Raw genomic sequence first — 23,897 nt, forward strand, 5'->3', positions numbered from 1 at the left:
AATACAGAACATAGCTGAAATCATATCATCAATAATTAGTATTTATAGCGGATTTTGTGTACTAGACTGATGTTTACGACACTGACTAGGAAATACTGCACCGTCGTGTCAATTTTGTCATACTATCACACAACAACAAAAGAACAACAAGAACAACAACAATAACAACAACATCAGGCTGGATGGTTGGTTCGCCGAGTAAGAACTTTGGCGTTTTTAGCTACTATAGACTATAGTCTATAGAAGCTATTGGGATGGGTATCCGTCCGGCGTCCGTCGTCAGTCTGTATGTTATGTAGTATGTATGTATGTATGTATGTATGTTGTATGTATGTATGTATGTATGTATGTATATGTATGTATGTATGTATGTATGTATGTATGTATGTATGTATGTATGTATGTATGTATGTATGTATGTATGTATGTATGTATGTATGTATGTATGTATGTATGTATGTATGTATGTATGTATGTATGTATGTATGTCCGTTTGTGAGGCGTCCGTCCACTCAAATATCTTGAGAACCGCAGTACTTACTGATTTGATATTTGTTGAGTAGATGAAAAATATGATTTTGAGAAACTAGTTTTTTTAATTTTTTGATATTGTTGAAAATAGGCAAATTAATGCCAAAAAAGGTGTTTTTTGGTAAAAATCTTCTCTTCATAACCGCTGGTCAGACAGCTTTGTTATTTGGTATACAGTTTCCCTCGGGATAACCCAACTTAGATTTGTTCAAATTGTGATGAAATATGCAAATGTGTATTTTTAAGGAATTTTTTTGTCATTTTGGTCAAAGTTTGACTTACATTGTATGTAATTCTTGTACTGTATAAACCCTATCAATTCACCCAGAAAAAAATAATTAATATAATTTTAAATAATTGAATTAATTAGGAAATCATCAAAGCCAAAATAATTTTAGTGTGGAATTATCAGAAAGTTCAACTTTTTTTGACAGTTCATCGCGAATTGAGGATTAAAACATGTAAAGGCAACTTTCCTGAATCCCAACTTTGATATATTCTGAACCACCATTTATGTTATCTAAAAGAAATTGCTCATAATAGTTTGTCATGATAGGGTGGTCAAATAAATAGAGATAGAGAAAGTTCTAATTTCCATTTATGGTTGACTTGGTAAGGATAAAATAAGATTACTTTTTGAGGAAAAAAATAGAGTGGTCAATTAAAAGAGTGGTCAAAGTGATAGGGTTTTTATGGTAAAGCTTGGCTGTAAGATTCCTCGTGCTATTTATAGCACTTATGCATCTGTGTAAACAGTGCAATGAAAGTGTAACATGATTCCTTATAATGCTTTTGATGACCTTGAACTTCTTAAGTTTCAAACATTTGTCTCTTCAGTGTGCTTCTCTGAGTACGTACAGTCTCAACTTATTCAACAGAACTTACTTACAATGTTAATTTGAAAGTTAAAATGTGCTTGGTTAGTAGGATGAAAATACTGATATTAAAAGATAACAAGCTCAAGATTCTTTATAACCTGACAGATATGCTGTTTTTTATGACGTAAATCTTGATTTAAGCAAGTCTTGTTTACTTTAATTAGAATGTAATTAACTCTCGTTTATTATAGACTAATATAGTCTGATGAAATATGCAAATCTGTATTTTTACAGAATTTTTTTCCATTTTTGGTCAGGCCATCCTGAAATGAGCTATCAAAGATATCCACCTTCTTCATCAATACATGTGTCACAAAAGGTTATTCTCTACATAACACAGCAGAGCGCTGTCAACTGTTGAGTCGCTTGTTTTTTCAAACCGCTGGTCAGACAGCTTTAATATTTGGTTAACAGGTCCCTAGGATGACCTTAGTGAGATGATTTCATACAGTCAGGAAATACTAATTTTGTATCCATGTCTATAGTAGCTTCAGGGACTTTGGCCCTATGTTTGTATTAGATGTGTGGAAAATGCATAAAATTAATCCTACCATCGCAGTGGTGTCCATCCAGGGTCAAGGTAAAGCCTGAACGACATGTGCAGTAATAACTTCCGTCCGTATTGACACATGTCTGATCACATCCGCCGTTATCATGGTCACATTCATTCACATCTAATTGGGTAATAAACAGATATTCATCGTTCATATAGCATAAAGTATGAAGCTCTTACTCTGTAGAGATTAAGTGCATCGGTCTCGGTTGAAATTCTACAAGGTGGTTTATCGTACCAGCGGGAATGAAAGAACAAATCCAGTATTTCCATAGCTTTGTACAACTATGAAACAAACAATGAGAAGATTGTGTTTTCGACTTTGCGATATACACTTCAGTCCAGCACTATGTGGTCTAACAAGGTCAGCTGACAGATATCTTTAGTTCACAGTACATACAGATTTTCCGAAGCCGATGCAGGGGTAGACGTCAGTAACACGTTAATCAAGAGTGTGATTTAGGGCAAGAAATACTAAATTTCTAAAAATGAACACTTCCACTTCTCCCTCCCATTCCATCTCTCCACTTCTTCGTAGATTTAGCTTTTGGATTTTTCATCTAATTTTGAGCATTGGTCTCGGCTGAAATTCCGCATGGAATTTATTCCACCACATGGAAGTAAAAGTTCATCCACAGTATTTTCACACGCTTGTACAATTCTACACGGCTGAAGAGGGAATTTTATTTTTGAACATGTAATCCATAACGAGGTCGCAATAGGAATATCTTAAGTCATAGCATGTAATACAACTATTGTGTAGTCAATGGATCGATAAGAGTTATTTATATAACTCACCTGCAGAACATGTAGTACCGGTGTAACCAGGAGAACACTCACAAGTATCCGGTGCTACACAAGTACCACCATTTACGCATTGTCTCTGGCATATAGCTGAAAAGTGGTTACGAAGCTAATTACTAGAGATGGTATGTATGTATGTATGTATGTATGTATGTATGTATGTATGTATGTATGTTATGTATGTATGTATGTATGTATATGTATGTATGTATGTATGTATGTATGTATGTATGTATGTATGTATGTATGTATGTATGTATGTATGTATGTATGTATGTATGTATGTATGTATGTATGTATGTATGTACGTACGTACGTACGTACGTACGCACGCACGCACGCACGCACGCACGCACGCACGCACGCACGCATGCATGCATGTATGTATGTACTTTAAGATGGATGGATCGATGGATGCAAGCAGGTAGGCCTATGCATACTTCATACATGTACGTACGTACGTTTGTATGCGTGCGTGCATACTTGATGGAAGTTTGTCCGAATTAAAGTTTGCATATACGGAAACGTATGGGAACAAACTTTTCTTTAAAGTAAAATTTCAAGGACACCTATATTTTACAGGGCTCAGCCTACAAGTAAGACAACTATGACGCAAACTGAAATGGTAAGAAATCACACTGTGTATACAATGATGCATATGGTAATAAGTAGCCTGTTGTCAACTGTACAACACTTACGTGTTAGGCAAACATTCGACACCATATTCGTCCATCCTGGACAGCAATAATAGTCGGTATGTTGGATGTATGACGTTCTGTACACAGTAGCATATTTTAATCTGCAAATACAAAAATCAATTAAATTTTCATTTTCTTTGTCAATCAGGAACTGTCACGTAAACTAAACAGAGTCAAGGATTCCTGCGGAATGCCAAGTCCGATTCCACCTTTTCATAGCATCATCATAAGTGGTATTACTCTGAAACCAAAGGTCATACATTTATCACTTAAACATCGGTTTTTAATAGCCCCTGTTTCAAATTAGAGATATCGCAATAGTTGGCGAAAGAAGACAAAGTTGCAATTTCTTATTCCTTTGTAATGGCAACTTCTCAAAGCTCATATACGAAAAATTCTCTTTGCGATCAGCGTCAAATGATGGTACAACATCTGATAGCATCATTTCGTTATCTGTCCAGTCTGTCAGAGGAGCGGAACGTTTATTATTAATTAAAAGTTTCTATTAAAAATAATTGATTCAAAAGTTAAGAAGTAGAACAATAATGTCCGTTACACAACATTTTGTTTGAATGTGGCCATTCTGTAGAGTGTGTCATCACATACCTATATTTGGTACAGCGCCACCAACCAAACAATTTGCATTTAACTTTGTATCGCTCGGATGTTGTTCTAGGTATTGCCCTTTGTAAAGTTCGGAGTACTGTACGGGAACACACGTGTGTTATCGGGTCCCTGTAAGAAAAAGAAAATTACGAACATCATGAGTGAGCAGCATTGTCCATCAAACAGAGTTACTTTTTCGTGACAGAGTCTGGCGTTAGTTCTTGTTCAGATTACATCCCTTGACATGACTTTCTTTATGAACACTTCACTGAACTAGTACACCGTCGATTCAAAATTGACCGTTCGTAATGACAAAAACAGAAGTAGCAAATAAAAGAACACATATAGACTCTGTAAACTTCTTGGAATAGATATAAAGTCTGATATTGACAACAACTGGTATTTTGAGAATAGCAATGTTGGCATTCTAGACCTTCATTTACAACAATAGTGAAATATTAAACAGAAGAAGCTATACTCACGATAGTACAAAATTGAACTTGCGAATCAAGATTGTGGCTGCTGTTATGAAACACAGATCTAATAACCTCATGGTGACGTCAAGATGTCCGAATCGATATCAGGGTTTACCGAAATCCGTACATGGAATATACTGCAGGAAGGAAGGTAATATCATACGATATGCTTATTCTGGATATCAATGACGTCTGAACCTTGACGTAAAGGTCCTATATTTGCGCAAATGGTGTTTATCTCAAACTCAAACAAACTGTCAAGTTTTAGGTGTAAGTTCTTTGTCAGCTTTACCTTTGAGCAAAATTGACTAAATGTGCACAACTTTCAAAGGAGAACAAACTACTAACATCAAACAAACAGTCGAATGTAAACAGCCACTAATGTCTGAACCAGGGATTGAGAACTGCCTCTTTAAGTGGAAACGTAAAGCCGAGCTTGGATAGTTTTCAGTCGCATTTGAAATCAATGGAAAGTAATTCTAACAAATATTACTTGCGTTTGCACTTGCAGTTGTTGCAAAGTGCAACTTAATTCGCTCAAAAGCGTGTACAGCGCATGCGCAGAGCAGTTGCTCTGCTGAAATATTATCTACTTTCGTTTCGTAATTCAACCGTACCTGTGCTCATTTTGTGGCCAGACAAACAAACACGCCCACGCAGCTGCTACATATACAAAATAATTCATACAAAAGTGAGTTGACCAGGAGGAAGATTTGCTATTCTGACTATTAACGTGATGACATGATCGGTCGGAGCTCCAATTACCGAAATTCCACTCCGATACAAGGTCTATAATGCAATACATTTTTATGTTTCCTATTAAACATGAACAGCACTATCTCACCCGGAGGAATTAATGCAGTGTTGTCCTTATATTTAAAAGTAGCCAGGTAATTTGAGAAAGTAGACGAGTGGACTGCGAGGGAGCGTAGCGAACGAGGAGGGGGAGAGCGCGAGAGGGGGTGTCGCCCCTCTCGCAAGGCGAAAAATGAAATTTTGGAGTGGAAATGGTATTCTCTGGTGGCATCTGAGGTGACATTTGACTAATTCATTGAACATTTAGCTGAGACTGCAATTTGTGTGTCTTTGACGTGGCTCACATACAACAAAACAAACATGATTTTGTTTTGTTTGTATTATTTATGACATACCATTACTTATGGTTTTATTTGCAGTAAAGTCACCTGCAGTCTACTCATTTCATTGCTCATTTCGCATTCTTCATTACTAGTAAGTATAACCCTGGACTCACTAAAAAATGTTAAAATTTCAGACAACTAGAAGAAAAAAGAAGTTTTCCAGTTGCAATTACGGCAATTTAGGGGGTAAAATATGTAATTACATCATCATTTTTTAAGATTTCTCAACCAAATCAAACTAGAATATTGTTTTTGTCAGATGAAAAACATTTTAAGAATTAGATTTTATCTGACATCGACTTTTTGACGTGGTCCTTTAATAACATACTCTATAAATGAACCTATCTAAAATGACACCCAATAAAATGAAATATCCTGACATACCCTTAATTTAACAGTGTGTATACACGTAGACACTTATAGCGTATCAAAGGCTGTCAGAGAGAACAGCGTAAAACGGTCGGAACACAACTGCCTGTGACTGTGTAATTAACGATCGGCAACACACATGCCTGTGACTATAATCAATGGAAATAAAATATCCATTCAAATAAACAGTTGGTTCTAAAATAATTTCAATTCTAGCTCATTTTTTTACAATCTAGGAAATGCATCGGTATTGCTCTGAGAAAAACTTGATTTGTTGAGAAGATTATCATACTCGTAGTGACGTTAGCAGCCAAGGCGGCGGCGAAAACTAGCTTGCCAATCTCGTGAACTTCAAATCGGCGATCAAAATTACATCTTTTCGGTGCCTTTCTCTCACAAAGTCAGCGAAATTGAAGTTTTTCATACATAAACTAAATGTATCGTTGGAATCAAGTATACCTTTTGAACGGACTTTCTTCGGAAAAAAAAATATTCCATCGGCAAGGTGCCAGTGGCCGACGCCACATTTCTTTTTGACGCCAACTTTAAAGATGACCTTCATACTAATCAAATCAGTCACGCTGCTCGGTCAAAGCCAACACCATAGGCGCGTCCATCAGCCCGTCACACTATTCAACAAGTAAAAGATCGGGCTCAAAAAGCCACAATAATGGGTATTAAGAAACAGTTTTTTGTTTGTGCAGTTCCAAGTTGGGAAAGGGGTCGCGAAACTTCTATTCGTACGTGTGCCGTCTAACAGCTGGCAGTGCAATCCCGAAATCAATAAGTCTATAAAAATAATCGAATTACGTTAAAAGTAGCCGGGAAAAAACGCAAACAGGCGGTTATTTACCCGGCTTCTAAGGACAACACTGTTAATGACATGTAATATATCGCAATGGTAGGTCAGGAGAAGTCGCTAGTTTGTTCATTTCACCTTTCTACCGAGGTGGCGCTCTTTGCTTGTCCTCTGTCTATCTGATGGTCTGCAGTTTGGATCATCATGATCGCGATTCCATGGACTTTGATGAAACTTCATTGATAGTGATATGGATAAGTGAACTTTGTCATAAGCTAGTATTTTAAGTCATGATACACGTCTAAAGTGGGGATATTTAAGTGAAGTATATACTACATGTATATGGATTGCAAAATACAAACTGATTTAACTAGTCTGTGATCCTGACAGGCAAGTAGTAAGTACGACCTGAGTTCTCCTCAACAAGGCAAATTAGGACTACACGCTTGGCAGCTGTAAGTCATGAATTACCTGTACATGCCACCTTGTCACCTACGAAAGAAAAACGAGCATTCGTACTCTTACATGTACAGAGCCCCTGTGACATAGTTTGACCTCAAAGTGTTGCAACAATACTACTCATTGTTTGGTCGAGCCATTGAAATTTTAAGTGTGTATGGGCTCTTTAGTAATAAATGCGGGTCAGTTCTCCTTGATTAAGCCCGTCGCTCAAGTATACATTCAAATGAAAGCTTCAAACCCTTTTCCCGCATGGTTTGTTTATTGAAACTTGGAACATGCAAACATGCAATCAAGGTCAACTTGAAAAAGTAAAACATCGAGAATCACATTGTGACATTCTTAAAAGCGTCTGAGATCAGTTTACCAAGTTTTGTCAAACGTCGTCTACAAAAGCTGTACCAAAACGTTCCAACAAAATAAATAATGCGAAAAAAGACACCCATTGAGTCATTCAAATAGCATTTTCTCAAAACAACCCCATAATTATAATATTATATCATACAAATGAATAGGCTTTAATTCACAGGTATGTCTACGGTGCAGGTTTCACTTCTCCACAGATTTCTCGTTCGCCTTTCATAACAAAGCCCGTGTCGATATATTTATGACGGAAATTGTCTTTCATTTCAAAAGTCTTCATTCACTAATTTTGTTTAAAACCATTCATTAAGTCCGGTGTCAGAGTACCCATTATTTGTTTGAGAGATCTTTAAAATGCTCAGGTTGTCAGTTACACTTGGTTTGGTGTCCTAATCGTTGGTTGACCTAGTACCTGAGATGCACTGTATAGAGAACAACTTCCACTTTGGTAACATTGGTATATCTACACTTTTTCTTTCCAAGAAAGGGTTTAGAAAGGTGTTGTGTATTATATTTTATTTGTTTTACTTTATTCAATGCCGCTGAGGCATTTCGTGCCATGGCTTCTTCATGCTTTTGCAAGGTTAAAATTTTTCTAGTCCCCCCATTGTACAGTGAGTGGGGAGTCTCCCAGCCTGAAATTGTTTCAGACGTTTTGCTTTCTTTGCAGTTTTAAGTTTCTTAGGAATTTGTGTGACAAAATGTCAATTCCCTTAAATGCTGGATTTTATGCTTGGTGTCAATATGATACCTCATAAAAATCAAAGATTTTAAACAGAATTCGTCGAATCCCTTCTTAGAGGTGATCCCGTTCAGTCTATTCATTACCGACTATTTTCAACCATAGTTCACAACACAGACGCCAGAAAATTCAGAGAAAACATTTGAAGTAGCTGTATTCAAAAGAACTACTACCTAAAGTCAACTATGATGTGTAAATATTTTTGTCACAACAACAAAAAATGTAGGGAAAACTCTGAAATAAATGACTGGTGCACATTTCATAAGTGCGACAAAAACTGACTTTGGCGGTCAAAGGGTTAAAATCAAACAACTTATGACTATGACTCTTAAAAACTTCTCTTAGTAGAATTTCAATTCATCAAATATCAAGCAAAAGACGTTAAATGTGGTAATGAAGTTCGATGCTTAATCAAGTCTGTAAAAAGATCATTGATTTAATGATAACCTCCACATCTGCGAGTTCAAAAACAATAACGCAGCGTCTTTAAAGGTAAACGGTTCATTGGTACATGACATTGTACATAACCTCATCTTTAGTAGTTCGTTCCAAATATTTCTCGTATTGTTCTTCTATTCAATTTTAAACATTCAGTACCAAAGAGTACTTGGTAAATACAATGCCATCTTGCAGGTTGATGTAAAGCTATGGAATTATTGTAACTCACTGTGCAATCCGTACTTGTTCCTAAAATAATACCTGTCTTTTTATAAAGTTGTGCAATTATTCGCAAGTGTTGTCAGAAAATGTAGCAATGATACATCTTGACACATAATTGGCTTAAAATCATCAAGAAAATTTGATCACCATATTCCTTAAGGACTGATATCACCATGCATTTTACGATATTTCTCTTTCACTTTCGCTTTTTTTCTTGAGAATAAGCAGCGATCCAATGTATTCTTACCCTTAATTTCGCCCCGGTAACTTCGATTTTCCGAAAACGGAATTCCTTGCATGATACAATTTCTCAAGTTTTTATATTTTTATATTAAGTGTTTTACATTTCTCTGTTTTTGGAATGTACGAAGCAGGTTCGACTTTCAGTATGTCTACTGCTGAGGACACCTTCTAGTAATATAATGAATTCTCCTTTTATTGTTAGACTTACTCTAGAATTAAATATTCGGCGAAAATGATCATGATAACAATAAGTGATAATTAACGCGGTTTTCCGTCCTTAACTTTCACGCGGGACGAATTACTAGCTACTCCGCTGAACTGAACTTGATAAAAGCGTCGGATGACCAAACAGCGGAGCTGGAAGGAACCTTACAGCTTAGCGAGAACGTTCGTTCTTGTATCTTTTCTTTACTTGGGTCTGATTATAACTCTTGGGGCTTCCCCAAGATTTTTACAGTTCCTCAGAAGTTATTTTTAAATGATAGAGAATATTCAAGTCGGAGATTGCCTGGGAAGTTCTTGCTTACCCTGCAAAGCAAAGTTATGGGGTTTTTTAGGGGGGATTTGTTTGACAAAACGTACATTAGATTTATTTTTGGGACGGATGAAGCTCGGCATATAAAAAATCGAATAACCTTCTCCTTTCCATATCTCGCCGCTATCTATATGTCTCAGACAACACAAACACCAGTTTAATTTAAAGTACGAAATAGTACGTACACATTTTCCTAAACTAGGTGCACGCTTTTATCGATAATTTATATGTTAATGTCGAGAAGCATATTTTTCAACACTCTGAGCTTTCATTTGCGTGTTAAGGGACTTCCTCGATCATTCTTTGATGTGTTCCTGAAGAAAATTACTTTCGTTTTGTTGTCCTCTCTTCTCTCCCATATGTTTCGTTTTATATACTTGAGTTGATGGCATCAAGTGTCGACGTCGTAATTACCGTTTTGAATGTTGTCCGTGGTCAAAGCTAACGATCAAAGCACTTCAAAGCTAGCGATCCATTCGTGTACAATAAATTGGGGAAAATGATATAGTACGGAAACGATCCCTGCTTGGCCCATTTGACGTCCCAGGCATGTAGGATTAATTGCATGCATGAGAGAAAATGCCGAGAGAGTTTGACCGGTTGACCTCGCTGTTAATTTTATGCAGGAAATTACAATAACAATGCTTGGTCGAATGACGAAGTGCTTTGAGGGTGGGATCACCAGTGGTATATGGGGAGGAGTACCTTCCCGATGGTGATAAGTAGTGCAGATTACCGTCGCCTAGGTGACAGGCGTATACGCGTGCCAAAAGACACCTATGGTTGATTTCCTGTTGACCAGTCGGATGGCAGAGTTGCAAATACCTGGACTGAACCATTTGGTTTTTTGTGGGTGTCGGTGGTACTTTGACAATATAAGTAAAGATGCACATATATTGAGTTTATTGTCTTGTTTATGAGCGGCCAGTATTTCAAACAGCATAAATTATGTGCATTTGCCCTTGAAGGAATAAATAATTTTCGAATAAAACATCGCGAATGTAACTACATTCCTTAAGCTCGACGTACACTTAAGTGCCCCAAAGAACCATGAAATCGCCCGACTTTCGATTGAAGAGATGAGTTTTGCCAAACCGCGTATACAGAAAAAGTGGCAGATGACTTTATTTTTAGAATCATAGACAGTATAGCGAGATGTAAAAAATGTGAAACAGGCTCCCCACCTAACTATCCTAAATGTTTTTGTGTCGAGTTTGTGTTTGATTCGTTTCGAAAATGTGTTCCTACATTCTTATCCGATTGTTTGTGTTAATGAAATGTTTGTTTCGCTTTGGATATTTGTAGAGAAGTTTGGATTAGTGTGTACGGTAATGTTTTGTTTGTGTGGGCAAAGCTTATGGCGAGACGCAGCCGGACCTATGTTGTTACAAAAGTTGATAGAGTCGCCCTTTGACGCTTGCGTTTCGAAACCCGAGTGTGGTTTCTATCAGTCGCAGTGTAGATTCTTTCCTTAGTTTGTGTTTGTGAAAATTATTTTAATGCATTTTAGTGGTCTTGCTTTCGGATTAGCGGGGCAAGTATATTAATTTTGGTCACGTTGTGAGTCCGTTTGGTGGTTCGGTTGTTTGTTCTATATTTCTTTACTTCGGTAAATTTTGTTTTGACTGGTGTGTCTTTTAGATTTTTGCGGAGGTTTGTGAATTTTTAGGCAATAAGTACCACTGCGGGGTACGGATTTTATGTTTATTGGATCAAGATACTTACAAGTATCCTGGTTGATGTGCTTGTTCTCGTACATTTTAATTAATAGTTCGTTTACTTTGTTTACTGTTTGTTCTGGCTTGTTGTGTATAATACTGAGTGTTACGTAATTGCCTTTCGCATTCGAGTACGTAATCGTTTGTGTTGACAATAACGAAGAACCGACCCTTGTCGAAGAGTTATTTTCCCAAAATTTGTCCAATGTTTGCAAGCTGGTTTATCGCGATTCTTTTGGCACGCGACATGTTTTGTTTCCTTGTTTGAAAGGGTATCTCTAGAAGTGCGAGTTTAGAAGCTTCAGATAGCTTTCAAGTTTTTGTTTTTTGTTGTTCGTGGAGTCCAATTTGACTTTTCTTTGAATTGGTGTTGTTGCGATGTTTGTGTCTCACGATGTAGCGTAGTCACATTATACGACTTTATTTGTTGAAATCCTGAGGTGGTTTTATTCTGTTTGGTTTTGTTGGTGTCCGAATGAATTTTAAGGCTTTTGCCTAGTACTATTTTTCGGAGTTTCATAGTTTGAGCGATGATAGGTTGTTGTTGAATTTCATGTTGTTGTCGGCTTTTCTTTGGAAATAGCTGATTTATTTCCACGGCCATGTTTTCTGTTACGTTACTGTGATTGTTTATTTTGTATTTAATGTTCTGTTTCAGTTGTTTGTTATGTGTACGATTTTTGTTATTTCTTTTAAGTGTTTGTATGTTCTATGTCATTTTATCGTATTTTTTGGTAGTTCCCTTTTTGGAGTATTTGGTGGCCCTGAAAAGGGCCGCTTGGTATGGGTTTTTGTTAGCGCTTGGCGCGTTTGTTTTGGCGATGAGCCTAGCTTTTTTATGCTTCTTTTCGCCGATTCGATGTGCTTGGTGAGTAGGTGCTTGCCGCCTTCTTGTCACTGTGTGTGCGTACATGGACAGTCTGCATAGCCCTTGAATGTGGTCTCGATTTTGATCAAACTTACAATTTAGGAGTATATATCAAAACTGATAAATGATTTATGTGATTACTGTAGCTATAGATAGGCTATATTCAGGACGGGCAGCGCCCGGGGGCAGCGACGGGCAGTAATTAGTAGGCAAAACAGGTGGTTTTCACCGTGGGCAGAACTCGGTGCAATGATACTGAACTAAGCCTGTCACCTTGAAGGTGAAACAAGGACTTCAAACACACGACGGTACAAGCAACACCACAAGTGAAACGTACACATAGAAATACACGCGTTCCTACGTTGTGCCCACCCGGGCCACGCGATTAAAATATGACTGATACTGCTGGATAGTGTTAATTGGGTCGGTAAACAGTCAATTAATAGTTTAATTGACTACCTGGGTGATTGGCAGGTCGTGTCCAACGACGCATATGCAAAGCAGGCCAAAAGACAAAAGCCCCAAAGTTATTGACAGCTGGCCAGGGGTCACCATGAATACGTAATGAAGCTTCACTACGCAGAAACTGCGTAGTCAAGCCCTTCTTAACCGGTCAAACTCTCTCGGCATTTTCCGGCACGGTTATTACGTAAATACTTCAACGGATGCACTCGGGAATTAGCATCCTTGGCGTTCCAGTGTCTCATGATTAAGCGAGGTCATGGAAGGGAAGTCATTACTTTCAACCGCCAATTCCGTTCTAAGCCCATTTATTTACCTAGTTTTTAAAGTGGTGCAATAGTCCTCGGTGATGAAACTGGTTTTTTTTTGGTTTTTAATAATCTTAAATTATGTACTTTGAGACAAATGAAAAAACAACGAATCGAAGTGAATTGAAAAATAATCTCAACGATACACCGCATGAGAAAGTGTAGCACTACTGAAGAAATAATTGCCAAATCATATACATATTTTTTTCTGTGAAACGCAACGCATGTTATCCTTTAAATTTTTGCATTACTTGTATTAAATGGAAGTTAACTTGTATCACCCTGTAACTCTCAAAATAAAATAAGTCATTTTTCAACGTCATTGTAACAGACAGAACGAGTAGTTCCAAGGTAAACTACTGACCACAGGGAATCGTTGCCCGTCAATAAGGGACAAAAGCTGGATTACGAAAGAATGGGTCAACATTCAATTTTGTCTTATTCAGTTTATCATTTGTCCAAAAAAGAAAAAAATATAGAAAACCTAGATTTGGAATCAAATATAGGATAGAAATGAATAAGGGATTGATTAGTCTGAGAGCTTCTTTGTTCAATTTAGAATGATACATGAACCTAGAATATTGGCCATAGACCCAGACACGTGCATGCTCATGTTTAATGATAAATTTGAAGGTTGTCGATGTTTTTTTTTTGGTGTGAGGAAGCTACAATGTACAACTCGACAGGATTAAAACAACTACAGGTATGATCTGAAGGTACGATATTGCAGGCATGGCCAGCCATGCCATCTTGATCTCTCTTCATAGGGCCAGTTGCCTCCATTATCGTTCTTTTTATGTAGCACATCGTAGACTAACTGAACGATGATAGTATCTCTATCATCAAGGATATGTTTAAAAAGCTGGTGGAAGGCCTTATGTACAGTGCTTCGAAATCAAGACGAAAAAATTAAATTGCTTTCACTTTAAAGTGTGTGTGGAGTGGCGTATATTGTTTACTTTTCGCAGGTGTGCAAACTCGATTTTTCTCGTCTTGTATAAAGTAATTCTGCAGTTCTCTGGCTCTTTTACCTACAAACGTTCTGTTGTATCCCGAAGCCATTGGTAAGTAAAAGAGTATAATTGATTGTGGACAGATCCCTTGATTAGCTGTATGTGGATGGAATATGACGCTTGTAGCTCAAAAATTCTTATACCTTGTGACCCTTGCATGTATAATTGAGACACATATAGCAGTAAGCTTCTGTTTCTTTTTTCGATGTTTTGTATAATTCTACACGTAAATAATGTAACTAATGTAACTACGTGACGACATATTCTTCCTTAGATCGATCATGTCAATGTAGAACTCTGAAGCATTGAACAAGCTGTGCCATGGCACCATGTCACTTTCACTTTGAAGGCCTACAAAATAAACAGAGGTACATCTTGCCTACCTGTTGAAACGTCTTTAACGTCACTGTTCGAAGGACAAGTGAACACCTATCGGCAATAGTTTTCAGACCTGGGAAGTGAACCTGCAATGTCTAGGTTACATCAGGTGACCTTAATGCTTACGCACAGTCTCTGATGGTTGCTGTTGGGTCTTGCGATGCCAACACAAGTGCATGCTGACGCGTAATGCTTGCATTAAGTATTTGCTATACGGGGAATTCCTCGAATCGGACAAAAGGTCAGGGCGGGGCATCGGGGCTGCGCAGTACACCTGAAGATAAGGTGAAAGGGGGTTTGTACTTGGCATTTTCTGTTCACTGAAATTTTGAACAATATCTTGAAACGTTCTTTGAGCACCATTTGTGACAGATACATGAACCTGTATGTCACTTGTTTGTTTGGAATAGAAGTGCTTTCGTACTGTCAGCCTGCGATAGAAAACGGTTTCCATAGCAACCATGATTGATGTGTGAGACAAAGAGTCATTAGACATTTCATCGATTTGCAACATAGTTGTGTATCTACAGTTGTTAAAACGCCATGGAAGTGTTCACTACTGTTGTCGTCCTGACATAAATTAAGCGTAATTTCGGGTGAACTTTCATGTCTCAATATGAACTAAAAATATTTCACGTCTCAATATGCAATACACAACCAGATCGGTCGATTAAATTTTCAACGTTTTCTAGGATAGACTCGGAGACACACAAACAATATCTCCTACCGTGAATTGGAAGTATTTCATGTACATTTACCATAGATATCGAATTCTCATGTGTTTTGTTTGACTGGGAGCAACAGGGATCTTTATCAAGCAAGTGGTAAAATTGAGACGGCTGAAAGGCAAGCTGTTTATTCACTTGTGATCACGTTATAATGATGTGATGGGAAATGAACGTGTTAAGTCTATGACTCACACCATACAAATATTCTCTTAGCAACTTAATTATTTTTTTTATGTTCTGTGCCATAGCTCTTGTCAACGCATGCGTACTGACACGCAGTGTAACACGGTGTAAAGAAATACGAACAAAGGCGATGTATGGCTTTACAATAGTTCGATGGCGGTAATTCCCAGTCTAATTTTAGCAGTGCCGTCAACGTCTAAGAACGAGGTCACCATACTGGGACGAGATATTTAGTAAAACACAGTTGTAGCATAGCAACCTATCACTTCAAATGGAGTTGATTGGCACATCATTGAATAATCTAATAACACTCTGAAACAACCAAGTTTCGCATACTATCGGTTTCATGTCATCTCTGAGATATATGATAGGGTATTTATGTCAACATGAACAAATGGTATAGCGATTTTGTAGTTCTGTATTTTATTCGAAACGCAAAATTAGAGAGAGTATCCTTCCTAGTGAAATTGGATAAATGCTAAGAAGTTAGAAACATACGAAACGTTGAAACTTTATGCATGGTGGGATGATAATGCAAATGTATTCATAAGATAGCTTTCAAAATCACTGTAGAAATTGAGGTAACACTTAGACAGAAATGTATTCATAGACACGGGGAGTGTATTTTCACCATTTCCAGTGCAACTGCGGAAAATGTTCAATTTAACCTGTATGGTCTCAGTGTTGATCCTAAAAATCTCCATCTGACGTTGAAATATCGTTACTTATGACAGCAAAAGTTGAAAAAATGGTACACTTTTATTCATCCTCAGATAAACAGAGATGGAAAATTGAAAGATGAAAATATTGAAAGTCATACTGCAAAGCAGGGTTGATATGGCAGCAGCCGAACTCTTTGACTGCGAAATTGAGGGCGGACCATTTAAGTAAAAATCTGAATCATATGTGTACTAGCCATTGTTACTACATTTGAATGAGGCCTAGACTGAATAATACGGGTTACCGATCGGTGTAACTCAAAGAAGTGAAAAGGTAATCTATAATCAGTGGAGCAAATGGAAGTAACTCATATTACTCTGGAACCTGAGGGCGCTCCGTAAAACTTAAATCATGCGCAAATTCACCCATAGACAGATATTCGGACTCTCAAACATGAAATATTCTTTTGGCCTACCCTTGTAGGAGATAATTTTGAAGCTGGAAGAGTAGATAGTATTTCCACAAGGTTAGTACTGTTAGTACTGTTAGTACTGTTAAAATCAGGAATTATATTTTGCTTACAGAGAACCTAAGCGATCTTCTCTTAAACCCAACGTCTGTACACCCTACCAAACTGTGTAAATCTAGTCGATGGAAGGACAGCCAATTTAAGCAATTTACAAGAAAGGCATTAGGAAGTCACCCTAAAATATCGTCTCTCCGGCTAACTTGTAATGAACTGTATATTCATTTCATCAGATAACGAAAACAAAACAAATAACAAAGACAATGGAGAATTTGATCGTTTTTTCATATGAGGAAGAACAAAAAACCCAAAATTATTTGTCATTTTTCGATATCTTGCATCTTTTAAAAGAGAAAAATTGCCATTTGATTACCTTGTAGCAGTCGGATCACAACTATTGAGGGAACACCATTATACGTTACTCGTAACAAAATGATGGGCGGTCTGAATCCAACACGATAAAACTTTGTTGAAGCATACGTAAGCTTACACCTTTCAATGCAGTCAATATAGGGCGTTTTCGTTTCACTGATAATTGCTTACAGTCAAAGGCTCAATGTAATCTCTGTGAGCGCTCCAGTACAAGTTACATACAAAAGCATGATGACCAAAGCCCAACGGAACAATATGCAGTACGTCTCATGCGGTTCTCGGACAGTAGTGCCGATTTCCATAGTTACCATGGGTTGTTCGCCCTCTACCGATATCCCCACCCGCTCTCTGAGCTGCGGAGCATTGATATTGAAGTTCAAGCACAGGATCATTAGGCAATATCAGTCATAGAAAGAGTGTAAAATAATTAATTCATAAATTTATGATTTGAATAGTTTTGGTAAAAATTAAATGTTTCAGTCATTATTGTATACTTGCACAAATAACCTACTTACTGCACTCGAATCTTGAATGATGATCGGTTTCCATGCCAAATTCGCGCAGTTATATCACAGATCCTGCTATTAATAATTTTATGATTCTGAATATTCTTGAAAAAAAAAATATTCCTGTCATTATTGTATACTTACAAACGCACCCTATAACACTCCAATCCTAAATGATGATCAGTATTTATGTCAAATTCACGCAGTTGTAGCACAGACCCTCAGAAATATGGCCAATATAGTTACACTACAACAGCATCGCTCAGTAACTTGATGTGCGGTCTCAGTTTTGCCTAAGCAGACTCTCTAAACAGTATATAGGAAGGGGGCCGACTCTGACCGTCCAAGCAGTGCACATGCCTTCAAATAACTCACAATTCCTTTCTTGCTGCTTGTTGATTTCAAAAATTCCTACCACACTAGGACAAGTCATTAGGTCAGGCAGCGAACTGGCCTGGTTTTAGACCCTAGGCCGTGCGACATGTAAAGCCTGGGGCATCGAGAAATAATGCACTGTTGAGAATCCAGGCCATTTTCAGAGCCTACCCACTCAACAGGCAACGTATCTGATTTGCTTAGATTCAAAATTGGCGCGTCACACTCACATGACGTTGGTGAGGGGTGTATTGATCATTAGCATTTATTAGGTATGCTGACATCATTGAAAAAACAGCCAATAACCCCTGAATCGTGTAGCCAATTCAAGAGTTATAATAATCAATCTACCCCTCACCAAAGTCTGGCAAACAAACGATCAGCCTTCAATAGTTTTATAACGTGCGTGCTCTTTATAAATATTAAATAACATTTTTAAAAGCGTTTTCAGTAAAATTAGGGAAAATATTTGGACAACTGATATCCTTATAAAGGTGGATGTTTTTAATTGAGCCATGTCAACAATTTAAGGAGAAATGTACCTTTGAAGTAAATTACACTTAGTCAGTTGATTACCTGCCGATTTTACGATTGATACTCGTGACCGGTTGATGGTAACACTGTTCATCGAATTCGAAAACTCCTTTGCTGTTGGAGGGTGCATGGGGTAGGTAATATACATTTCGAGAATACTTTCCTACGAACCAGACTTGTACATGAAAAACAACCACTTATGAGTTTCCATTAACAGCATATGACACTCAGTGACTGTCACACGGTACGACCATCTCGATAGCTTTCAATATCGCAACGGACATAATCGTGATGTCAAGGCCAGTATTTCAAGTTCTAATTGTAACTGGCGCTCATCCGTAGAGATATGCCATACCTTGAATTATCACTAACTGTCTTTGATGGTCGACAGTCAAATCAAAAGAGGATCCCTCTATCATGCGAGTTCGTTCACTCCCGCAAAAGAAGACATTGCATACGTCTATTACATGCTGATAAGAGTCACAAACTTTAAGAGTTACCGAAGTTCAAGGTTAACGTACGTAGAGAATTTTTAAAGTTGTCACAAGAAGTCAGTTTACACCCTGTGTTCGACAGGAGACATTGGTGATAAAATGCGTGTATGATAAACTGTACTCATGGCAAGAAGAATGGATTGTATTGTTTTGTCATTTAAAAAACTCAAATTGGGCCAACGTAAATGCCTTTTGAAGAACACTTGAATTTCCTGCTGCCAGGATAAAATTTATTAAAGTTTTAAGTAAAAGAACTGATCAAGATTAATTAACCGAAATGACAACGATAGTTTGACGCTGAACTTATCAGGGATTTTAACATCGTCCTTGATTCAAGCATTACTTGCAATGACCGCATCGATCTCAATTTGGAGTAAACGTACTTTGGTTTTATGAAGCATCATTAAGTCTTATTTTGATGATTCTATCTTTATTCATTAATTTGGTATACATTATGTGAACATGGAAAAGAACTTCTTGCTTTTAACTGTCAATTGCAAATAAGGACATCCTACATGGAAAGAGTTTCCGGCTTATTGCCAAACATAGTAAGCTTTCCCACACAGTTTTCGATTACTTTTTGCCAAAGTAAGTATGATAATGAGCATTTAAGTAATGAAAGCAGAGCAAAATATAAACTTCATCACCCCCAAAAGAATAAAAGCAGCAGTCTTATAAATGAGAACAAAAATTGTACACTATACCAACAACAGAAATCAACCAATAAATAATATAATTTTAATAAAAAATAATTTTAATAATAGTAATGACCAAAGACTATACTGCTTTGCAGACTCGGGAGCTCCAAGTGTCTATGTATCATAGTGGGCCTGTGCGGGTATTGAACTGTATTCATTCGACCTCGCCCTGGTTCCAAAGGCTTGGATTTTACCACTGCGCCACAATGGTTCAACCCACCTCCACCCTTGATCTTTCACAATTTGATAAATTTTGACAAATTAATGCTTGCATTTAATTCCACTATTCGACTCGTACGGTATAATGATGGTAAAGTTTGATTTATCGCAAATCAAGTTGAAGACATTTAGCCTTAGAGAAGTTGTTGCATAAAATGTAATGTCTTGCTGCTTTCGTGAATATATCAGGCGTCTTTGCAACTATCAGTGTCGGTAATGCAAGACACTAGCCGCCGTTTCCATCTTCAATGGTAAACATTACTGCGATAGGTTGTTTTCCTAAATTCAATCAGTAGTATATAGTATCAGCTTTCGAAGACTATAAGTCTCCTTCATCAGATACTATAGAAGCAGAGACCCTCTTGTTTGTATCCCCATGCAAGTGCATGGAGCTAGCTCCATGGATAGAGTAACCCTGCTCCATGCAAAAACTGAATCACAGGACTGTGGCCAAATCCAAAGTGCACAGAAAATTATTCACTGTGAAAACACATGTAGAGAGGAGAACAAAAGGGCACATGGGGTGTGAAACACAATAAAGAAAGTGTTAAAATGAGCATAACAACGCCAACAAGTAAAACTGCGCACCAGAAAAATACAGTCATCTCGCTTGTACCTCAATCTTTGTAGTGTGCAAGAAAGAAAAAATAAGTCCCTATACCGACTAGATTCTCAGTTCTAAATTTTTTCATGCTGTCGACGATCGCTAAATTGACTTTTTTGTCTTTCCATCCGACCAGTGCCGAATGAATATCTCTTATCATACAGTCAAACAAGTTGTCTTGACCCCCCTCCCTTTCCACAACCTTTTTTAAAGAAATGCCTTGATAACTTAATTCTGCACACATCTTTAACTGTTTATCACACACCACAGTCTGGAGAAGTACCTATATTACGCTATTCAAGTCAGCAATAGACTAAAAAACTATCGTATCAAATTTGTCATTCTTTCCTAAAACGCTATCACTCCTCACTTCCAAGTCGCTAGTGGAACCTTTGCAATCTAACCACAGAAAGTTTCACAGTACTGAGACTGCTCTACTCAAAGTTCAAAATGATATTTGCTGGCCTTGTGATTCCAGAAACTAAGGTTTACTTGTCCTTTTCGATTTATCAGCTGTTTTTGACACAATTGACCAAGAACTGCGGCTACTGAAGTGAATTTCACAGCGTGGTGGTATAACACTTACATGGTTTAAATCCTTCTCACTTACAGATACCAGTCTGTGACCAGAGAAGGTGCTAACAGTAAGGTTAGGTGGCCTGATCCCGTTCATCATTTACATACCCCACCTTAGTAGTGCATTCTTTATTGTCATAGATTTTATTACGGACAACATCGTCCATACATGTCAGTATAGAAAACTGTTATAGATACTGAAGATGAGTCAAACATAAAGTAGTTTGTTCAATAGCTTGCCCATTTCAGACTTGTAATTCAATAGTTCGATACAAAACGCACAATAATGTTGGTACACACAGAAAGTCTTCGACCCAGACTCTGTGTTTGACTTCTCATTAGGGCATGAAAATTAAGATTTCATTGATTATAAACACTACTTGTATTCTCGAATTATGAGAATAGTTACACACCGTTATCATAGGCGACTTTAAATTTTCTCATCAATCTTACGGAATAATTTAACCACAGTGGCCCAGTAAAACTGATAGCCATAAGTTTTAGATAGAACACACTAAACGTGAAAGTGTCCTTAGAACTTTCTCATCAGCGTATTAGCTGACGAAAGAAACACTTTTTCATCTCCGCTCAATGCCGTCATAATCTTGAAACGGATTGGTAGACACGAATCCTGTTTTTCTCTTTACAGTGAATGTTTATCTAACTCCATTCAGACATATTAAGGACAAACGCGATGAATCTAGGAATGCACATACATTACACAGATACTTAATTTATTGTCAAGAAGGATTTATGAGGCATATGTCGTCTGTGTACATTAAAAATATTTATGAAAATACTTCCAATATGGCGACTTAATTTCGAATTTAGAGAACAGAACACCAAAATAATCGATGTAAACATTAAATAGCTTTAGCCTATAGTGTTATAAAAATAGACAGGAATCTTAAATTATATATCAACTTTTAAAAAGTATCACATGTTAAAGCTGTCAAATGCCTTTTTAATTTACTCTGTAATTTATGTACTTTTGAGCTCCAATGAAAATTACTCTCGCAAGTAATCCGCCGCCGCTCAATAAAAGAGTAAATAAATAAATAAATAAATAAATAAATAAATAAATAAATAAATAAATAAATAAATAAATAAATAAATAAATAAATAAATAACAGTTGTATCACAGGCCATCCTATTGTCAGCGATATACGAGGGTTAAAATCATTGGCAACTTGAAATACACCGCTGGACATCGGAATGGAAGGTCACGTTTTAAGCAATACAGTGATCAGAAAGCAATCTGACGTAGAAATTATTGCATATTTATACCTAGTGCCCTGCACTCCTCAAGTCGAGTATCCCAGCACTGCTTGCTGCACCGCGGCCATGATACGCCCCGCGTACGCGTGGTGAGGCATTTTGGAGTATAAAAACGGAAAAGTGAAGGACCAAGTGCGGGACACTCACACTGTATAAAATGAGACTTTGCAGGGCTTCCTCAGTGCGTAAAATATGGCACTCTGAGGGAAGCTCACGAAAAGTGTAAAATATTGGACTCTGAGGGACTGAGAGCCCTCAACGATATGAATGGGGCAAAATCATCACATACAAGCACACCCGTACTAGCTAGCCATTCGGACTTGTTTGATCGATGAAAGCCTGCAAAGATATGTCAATCATATGAAAGAGCACAAGAGGTTGCATGTAAACTATGCTGAATTTCTGCCGTCAGCACCAAGTGTCCTGAGTAGGACTGGTCGACCAGCGAGGCGTTCGGGTCCGACAAGTCACGGTTATCTTCGGCTCGGTTGGTAAAGTTTACGAATATTCTTTTTGCAAAGAAAATAAATTTCTTTACAGTTCATTCTTCATGATGTTTTGTCTGACGTGGCGCTGGAATTGCCACCGTTTGTGGCCCTCCTCCTGGCGAGAAACAGTATACCATCACAAGCAGCTCGTGCGTCGAACTTGAAGTTCATCGAAATGCTTGTAAAATCTATATGGAGACACAAATCGTCAGCTAAACTGGACCATAGAGCTAAAAAGGAAGGATGATTTTTTATCTCCATGTGTCGACTATCCTCGGTGAGCAGACTTATAGCACAGCTTAACTCGTAACTAATGGTATCTTTCAAGTTCTTAGAGAGGCTAAGACAAGCTCTTGGCAGTACTAGGCAGTCTTCACTAAGCAGTACGAGTATAAAGTATAAAGTAGTGTTGCAGACACACTCTGTTTCTACGTTATTTATAAGTGTTTTGATGATTTGTCCCGCATTTTCAAGCATAACAGGTCATATCCTATGCTTTCTGGAGCCCTGAGAACTTGGCATACCTTGTTTCCGTTCATTACAAGGCGTAAAATGTTGCAAGGTTCTTTGGACATAGCATATAAACTGCTGTGCTGATATTTCTGTGACTTAACCATGGCATTCGAGACATTTTTGACTGATAATGGGGTTAAACATTGCGGTTTGCTTTTTTTTCGGCTAAACTTTGGTGGTTTGACAGACAGGTTTATCGTCGCGTTGCTATGGTTACTTGAAGTCATGTGTTTGTTCTCAACAACGTACGTACTGAGAAAATCAGAAAATGGCGGGTACGCAAAACCAGAGTCGAATCATTTGTTTCTTTCCGCATACGGTGAACACAGCAGTAACTCTCCGACAAATGTCCTGACGTGACCTCGTCATCTACTGTAATCCCCCGGGCTTTAATCCTAGTCATTTGCACATCAACTTAATAAAACTCAGCTGACGAAAGACTATATTCGCCTTGCAATTGGCTGATGAAGTATGAGATGTTCTGCAATCTACATCGTGACAGAAAGAAATGTAATGCGTTTACAGAGAAATCTGGTTGTGT

The 23,897-nt window shown here is 37.6% G+C and overlaps 1 protein-coding gene across 1 annotated transcript in view; it reads right to left on the reverse strand.

Annotated features, from left to right (window-relative positions):
* Window positions 1-23,897, reverse strand: part of LOC139144197 (fibrillin-1-like) — a 136,296-nt gene that overhangs the window by 85,761 nt on the left and 26,638 nt on the right. The window contains exons 3-6 of the mRNA XM_070714847.1: window positions 4,071-4,199; window positions 3,465-3,565; window positions 2,761-2,856; window positions 1,961-2,083 (exon numbers count right to left, since the gene is read on the reverse strand). Of these exons, the coding sequence (XP_070570948.1) occupies window positions 1,961-2,083; window positions 2,761-2,856; window positions 3,465-3,565; window positions 4,071-4,199 (449 nt within the window). The remainder of the gene's footprint in view (window positions 1-1,960; window positions 2,084-2,760; window positions 2,857-3,464; window positions 3,566-4,070; window positions 4,200-23,897) is intronic.

This window comes from Ptychodera flava, chromosome 11, assembly GCF_041260155.1.
Source record: "Ptychodera flava strain L36383 chromosome 11, AS_Pfla_20210202, whole genome shotgun sequence".
Classification (NCBI taxonomy): domain Eukaryota; kingdom Metazoa; phylum Hemichordata; class Enteropneusta; family Ptychoderidae; genus Ptychodera; species Ptychodera flava.